This window comes from Nerophis lumbriciformis, linkage group LG07 (genome assembly GCF_033978685.3).
Source record: "Nerophis lumbriciformis linkage group LG07, RoL_Nlum_v2.1, whole genome shotgun sequence".
Taxonomy (NCBI): Eukaryota; Metazoa; Chordata; class Actinopteri; order Syngnathiformes; family Syngnathidae; genus Nerophis; species Nerophis lumbriciformis.
This window is the reverse complement of record NC_084554.2, coordinates 32560001-32567671: the sequence shown is the minus strand read 5'-3', so window position 1 is coordinate 32567671 and position 7671 is coordinate 32560001. Positions and strand designations below refer to the sequence as shown.

The following is a 7671-nucleotide window of genomic DNA, read 5'->3' as shown; positions in this document are numbered from 1 at the left end:
AGGCAATCGAGCGTGCGCACCCCACCCCAAAAAATGGTCTGGTGCCATATCCGAGTTATGCCTGAAAACAATTAATGCATACAACCAAGATGGTAGAATATTGTGAACTCACAGCTGCATTGAACGCATCGGTCAAAGTGAGACTTGCTAGCAAACAATGGAGGCAGCTTTCCTGTATTTGCATCTTAGAATGTGTCTGTTGATTCAAGAGGAGAATGAGGGCAGCAACACAAAGTGGCTGTTGCAGCAAACAGGGGACCCTGGAGTGTAAAACTGCCAGACACAACAACAGAGTTAGTGTGTGTTTATTTTTGCCATTGCTAACCGCATTAGCTTGCCATGCTTAAAACTCCGCTGACCAGGAATTGGAACTAGCACCTTGTAGTGCCTGCTTTTTCCAGTTGAAATGGCAGAAGAATGGTGTTGACTGAGGCCTGGACCGATAAATTTTGCTACATTGTCCCACATCTCACATCCGACAAACAATATAATTTTCAGCATATATTGAGAGCAAATTAAGCACTAATGTAATGATAATATATAACAATGCAATTAACCCATTTTAATGCAATAAAAATATTATTTTTATCATTGTAATTAGAAGGTCAATAACTTTTAATTATACTAAATAAGTAAACAAACAAAATAAAATGGACTCTCAATCTCTGTTCGCAAAAATTGTACATCTCTAAGTGCAGTTTTTTACCCAGTTGTAAAAACTGGGTGGTTTGTTTTGTTGCCTTTCCAACAAATTCAGCACACTGGTTAATTTGTCCGTGTTGATTGGCTCATCTTGCTTATTCGGTTTGATGCTGAAATATTCCCAGACCATTTGGTTTTGCAATCATCTTTTTTCTTCCTAATTTTTGTTACCTTGCGGTGTTACTCACCCGCATGGGTGCATCTTGTGTGTGTAAGCTAGCAGCCCCAAAGACCAAGATTGTGGATTACAAGAATATTGACTCTGTTCATTTCATTTTGCTGTTGAATAAATGCAGATAATGAGAGCGACGCAGAGTGAACCCTCTTGCACCATGTTTGAAAGCGAAAGACGATTTATCAATGCCGGCAAAATTAGCGAGTTCATTTTTAATTCCTTGTTTGATTTATTGTTTATCGTTGACCCAGCGACATCTATAAGTGTATAGTAGAAGTGTTTTGCCAGTTAAACAACACCAAAAATAGGCAATGAGTGTTAATTTGTCAATTACATTTTTATTAAGTTAGCAGCAAATGTATCGGTTGGTCATCACACCGCATTCTCTGCGAAACGACACACACACACACACATAAAACAAATAACACCAATAAAACTAATATTTTTGCCTGCAGATTATTTTAAATAGTTACAATAGGACTGAGAGGATGTCAGCAATGGTGATTTATTATTAAGACGCAATCCTATGACACCTCTCAACACGTTTATTTGATTTATTCTGGTTTTAAAAAAGTATACAATTACAATTGTGGCAAATAACTGAAAAAGATCTTAACTGGGAATCCTGATGTTGCCAATTTTCCTTCATTAATAACAGTTGGAGCCTCAGTGGTGTTTACTGGTGTAAATCCTGTTCCTGAGCACGACTACCGGGGGGAGGTGGTGTCGGATGCCGGCGTGGTGCTGGATGTGGTCGAACCACCGCGTTACGTTTAGGTAGTGCTCCTTCTCCTGCAGGGTCAAGTCAGCCTAGGTGCGAGAGACAGAGAGCGGGAACAGTGATGTCATTTTAACCACAGACTGGCAAAGGTGAGTGTAAGCCTACTATAATTTGGGATCGGGATATAATGAGCTGGATTTTGTAAAGTCTTTAAACTTGACATCCTCGCTTCCAATCATCAGTCGGGCTTAATGATGGTGAGATCTCCTTGTGCGTGAAGTGAACATTAAAAGATCGAGCGGTTAGACCCGACGTGCCTAAGGTTGAAAGGCACGCCGAGTCCAAACTAAAAGTGACGTATGCCTCGTAGGCATGACGACCATCCATCTCTGCTAAACTCACTGACATCAACACGTGATCTCCTCTTTGTGTCTTCAGACTAAAGTTGTGGTGGGGTTGAAGCTGATAGAACAGTAACATTAAACACAATAACTACTGTGTACACAAAAATACTCACTATTAATGGGTGAATTCCATGATACATGAGCACATCTGCTAAGGTGAAGTAGTTGCCGGCCATGTAAACTTTGTCTTGCAGGTAAAGGTTGAGGTCCTGGAAGAAGAAAAAAAAACATGCACACATTAAATTTGTAAGACATATGTGCAATATTGTTTCACTGTATTTAGTAGGGTTTTTGTTACTTCAGAAGTATTTTTGAAAATTACTTCAAAGTGAACAGCACTATTTTTTTGCCAATCATTCACACTTACAATGCTCTCACTGGGATGCCGACAGAGTTTTTGGTGGGTTTTATAGGCGGAATAGAGGACTAGCTAATTTAAAACACACATGAAAGAGAAAGACATACTGTGCAGTGTGCATACAGAAAGTATTCACAGCGCCTCACGTTTGTTCATATTTTATGTCACAGCATTATTCCAAAATAAAATTGAATACATTTAATTTTGTTTCCTATATTCTACAGACAATACTCCAGTATGACAATGTAATTTTTCTTATTTTGCAAATTTATGAAAAATAAAAAATAAAAAAATCACATGTACATAAGTATTCCCAGCTTTTGCCCAATACTTTGTTGATGCACCTTTGGCAGCGATTAGCCTCAAGTTTTATTGAATACGATGCCATAAGCTTGGCACACCTATCTTTTGGCAGTTTCCCCCATTCCTCTTTGCAGCACCTCTCAAGCACCATCAGGTTGAATGGGAAGCGCTGGTTTTCATTCAAAAAATAAAAAATCCTATTGTCATTATGGGGTATTGTATAGAGAATTTTGAGGACAAAAAATAATGTATTCCATTTTGGAATAAGGCTGGAGCATAACAAAATGTGGAAAAAATGAAGTGCTGTGAATACTTTCGAGATGCCCAGTAAGGATTGAGAATGACGGGCACAATTATTTTATGCTGTTAAAACAACATGTCCTATTTGAAAAATATGGCAAAATATGTAAGAGCAGAACTTAGCTGCATTATTATTGTAAAGTACTTCAGTATAAACAAACAATGGTGCACAATATTTTGTAAAATGTTCTCCAAAATCTTTGAACATGTAGAATTTTGAATTGTAAAAAAAAACTAATGCACTCAAATCATCAGAGAGATATCACCACTACTAACCTGCAATGTGGATGCAGAGTACAGTCAATCACATGATTTGTTTGGCTTAGTTTTTTTAAATGCAATTCTACCATTTATCCAGGCCTGGAGTGGACATATCCAATGGCCCTGGCAGGGAATCAATCCCGCTATGTCTGCACGAAAGACTGACGTGTGTACCATTAGACCACCAGGGCCCTTATTTTTATTAAAATTATTACATTTTTATGACATTATAAATGTATTTATCTGGGTGAGCGTTCTATGGGTTCTACTCTGTGGATTATTTGAGAGTATTTATTTTGATAAAAAAGGTAATGATCATGTATTCTGAGAGCTAAAAAGAAAAGTGCGTGACAGCAGGTTCATTAACCTATATATCTGTACGGCTGCATGCAGTGGATACTCGTTGGCGTGTGAGCTATGGGATGTATATCCTGAGGGGGTACGGCGTCCCGAGCACTGACAGGCGACTTAGCACAGATGCCACACTAAACAGGCTGTTTGTTTACTCCGCTGCCAAATGACTCCAACTCTCGCTTTGCATATCTAATCAACTAAACTTAGGCGGCGTCGTGCGCTTCTGAGGCCAAAGTCGTGCACGGAAGTGCTGGTCCCGGGGGAGCGGGAGGGCACGGGGGGTATCTTTAGCACTTGCGAAGGGGAGCTCTCCATGCACACGGAGCATCTTGGGGGCAAATGGAGTTATTGTGCGGCAAGAGTGGCTGATGCCAAACAAGGCATGAAGACTGCAGACTTCCACCATCAGATTATTGCTGTTTTTTTCTTGGTAGCCTACAGCCATGCAGCTAAAGCCCAGTCGAGCATCTGAGGAGAGGCGGTGCTGACGCTCCTCTTGCCCAGCACTAAGGTCACATACAGGTTGGAGAAGTAAAGATGTTTATCACTGAACACTGAACAAAATGGATCGAGAGAACATTTGTCTAAGTAGAATAATGACTTTTTATATCTATCTTGGATAGGGAGTTTACATAAGTAGCTTCCATTTTCTTAATCTATAGCTGTTGTCATTCACTACTGCAAGGTGTTAAAATACATCACCAACCACAAGAGTGGACTCTCCAAATTAAAACACCTTCACAGGCTGTCTTGTGTATTTTAGCCATCAGAAGCCTGAAAAAGTAGCCGCAGCTATCTTGGTCACGCATCACAGCGCCTCTGTTCATTATTAGTGTGATATATTGGATGTATGATGATGTGTGAATCATCTTTAAAACCAGAACACACTTTACCTGCCCTGCCTTAAGTTTGGCTAGTGTGTGTGCACTGATCCAGTACGACACACCTCGCATTTTGGCAATAGTGTTTTAGAATATGTGGGCCAGGGGACGGCACTATTCTATGCACCTAGACGCGTGCACTACATAGACAAATAAATACAGTATATACCGTATTTTTCGGAGTATAAGTCGCTCCGGAGTATAAGTCGCACTGGCCGAAAATGCATAATAAAGAAGGGAAAAAACATATATAAGTTGCACTGGAGTATAAATCACATTTTTTGGGGAAATTTATTTGATAAAACCCAACACCAAGAATAGACATTTGAAAGGCAATTTAAAATAAATAAAGAATAGTGAACAACTGGCTGAATAAGTGTACGTTATATGACGCATAAATAACCAACTGAGAACGTGCCTGGTATGTTAACGTAACATATTATGGTAAGAGTCATTCAAATAACTATAACATATAGAACATGCTATACATTTACCAAACAATCTGTCACTCCTAATCGCTAAATCCGATGAAATCTTATACATCTAGTCTCTTACGTGAATGAGCTAGATAATATAATTTGATATTTTACGGTAATGTGTTAATAATTTCACACATAAGTCGCTCCTGAGTATAAGTCGCACCGCCGGCCAAACTATGAAAAAAACTGCGACTTATAGTCCGAAAAATACGGTACTTCAGGCTTGTGAACAACATCCTTTCAAAAAAAAAAGAGGAAAATGTCTATTGGCACGAAGTGCTGCCATACAAATTTTGAAAATGAAGACTAAAATTCCTGCAATTGGGGGCATTTCCACACTATACAGTGTTTCCCACAGGACAGGCATCTATTTGTGGTGGTGTGGTCGGGGGGCGGGGGGTGACGGCGGCAGCGGCAGCGGCGATGACCAAGAAGAACGCGGAGTTGGAATATAAGTACAACACTTTATGTACATATTTAGCTCATTAAAATTACCAACAGGAAGGCCAGAAACACTTTATTTCAACAGACTCTGGCGCCGTACCTGTTGTCAAAACTCCAAAGACCGACTGCACAGTTGCGCTAACAAAATAAGAGTCTCAGAAAGCTGCCGTGCACAAGCTAGCAAGCTACGGAGTTTGCCGACAATGTATTTCTTGTAAAGTGTATACAAAGGAGTACAGAAGCTGGACAAATAAGATGCCAAAAACCAACCACTTTCATGTGGTATTGGACAGAAAGGAGGACTTTTTTTCTCCTCCATTCGAAAATGCGGACGTTATCAGCACCACTGTCTGATTCCTATCAATGCAAGTCATCACAATCAGGTAATACACCAACTTATATTCTTGTCTTCATGAAAGAAAGGAATCTATATGTGTTAAACATGCTTGTATTATTTTTAAACACCTTTAACTTGTTAACAATATTAACTATATGTGTTAAACATGCTTGTATTATCTTTAAACACCTTTAACTTGTTAACAATATTAACTATATGTGTTAAACATGCTTGTATTGTCATTAAACACCTTTAACTTGTTAACAATATTAACTATATGTATTAAACATACTTGTATTATCATTAAACACCTTTAATTTATTAACAATATGTGTTAAACATGCTTGTATTATATTTAAACACCTTTAACTTGTTAACAATATTAACTATATGTGTTAAACATGCTTGTATTATCTTTAAACACCTTTAACTTGTTAACAATATTAACTATATGTGTTAAACATGCTTGTATTGTCATTAAACACCTTTAACTTGTTAACAATATTAACTATATGTATTAAACATACTTGTATTATCATTAAACACCTTTAATTTATTAACAATATTAACTATATGTGTTAAACATGCTTGCATTATCATTAAACACCTTTAACTTGTTAACAAAAACATATATTTCATAAATAAGTAAATATAAATGATATATATGAATGAGGTAGATCCCCACGACTTGATCAATTGAAAAGTAGCTCGCCTGCAGAAAAAGTGTGAGCACCCCTGAGTTACACCCATCTGAACAGGTCAGCCACCTGTTTAAAGCCCGATCACAGTTGAAATCTTGAAATGAAGGGCCTTTAATGGCCAAAACATTAACCTGGACAACATTTTAACAGCTGGTTGGCTCAGATTTTATTCTTTTCATTGCATTCACATGCTGCAGTGGACAGTGGACAATTTAGCTTCATTATTAATGCAGTATCTGAAGCACAGTCTCCATGTGTGTTTATTGACAACAGGGTTATAACCTGGACACGTTAGCTCGTTGGTATGGTAACACGTGACGTGACAACAGCGGCGGTGTTAATGAAGCAGCGTCAGGCTGCTCACCGTGAGTGAAACGCTCGGTGAAATCGCGGATTAACGTTAAATATATGACGAGCCGCGAGCGATGCAGCTATAACTTATCTACCTACAACCTATATTACCCTCGTATTTTGATCCGGTCGGTCCGTTCTTTTACTCCGCCGTCTTCTTCTTCTACTTCTTCTTCTGGCCCACCAGGTGAATTAAGTGCTATTGGCGGAGTTACAATGCATAGTAGGCTACCGCCACCTACTGCACCGGAGTTGTAACTACAAGGTACATTCACAGACAGAGTCCCATTGCTTTTATGAGCGGTCGAGCGAGTCAAAAGCCGAAAAATCCATTTGTGGCGGACGTAATTCTTTCGTGGCGGGCCGCCACAAATAAATGAATGTGTGGGAAACACTGCTATATTTTACCGTTAAAATGATTCTCATAGACCAACCTCTTTTGGCTGTCTTTTTGACACTTTCATGTCCCATGTTATGTACCACAAAACTTTTGGTTTTTTTTAGTAGATAATTTACTAACATTATTATAATTGAAAATGTAAAGTAAAATTCTATAACATGCATGCAAAGAACTCCGAAAACTTTTCCCATCTGGCAACTGTATCTTATAGCCACGCCCCCTCGAGTAATATACTTCCGGTGTTGTGACCTCTGTTTACATCTGTCACATCAATAATTTACATTTTCGCCAGCTACTAATAGATGCTGTGGTCAGTGGATGTCAGGTGTAGATCCACCCATGTGTAGTGAAACATGTTCAGCTATTCTTCATCCTGCAGGGATGATACTTGTAAGAAACTTACTTTATTTGTCGCCATGGAGGCGATGATTAGTGATTTAGAAGTAGCTAAAACACTGCAGACTGCGGCTTGACGTTAGCCACTACCTAGCTAGCCAGGT

The 7671-nt window shown here is 38.8% G+C and overlaps 1 protein-coding gene across 1 annotated transcript in view; it reads right to left on the bottom strand.

Annotated features, from left to right (window-relative positions):
* Positions 1-1199: 1199 nt before the first annotated feature.
* eef1e1 (eukaryotic translation elongation factor 1 epsilon 1) overlaps positions 1200-7671 on the bottom strand; it is a 20232-nt gene continuing 13760 nt past the window's right edge. Inside the window, exons 3-4 of the mRNA XM_061965458.1 lie at positions 2116-2211; positions 1200-1687 (exon numbers count right to left, since the gene is read on the bottom strand). Of these exons, the coding sequence (XP_061821442.1) occupies positions 1544-1687; positions 2116-2211 (240 nt within the window). The 3' untranslated portion in view covers positions 1200-1543. The remainder of the gene's footprint in view (positions 1688-2115; positions 2212-7671) is intronic.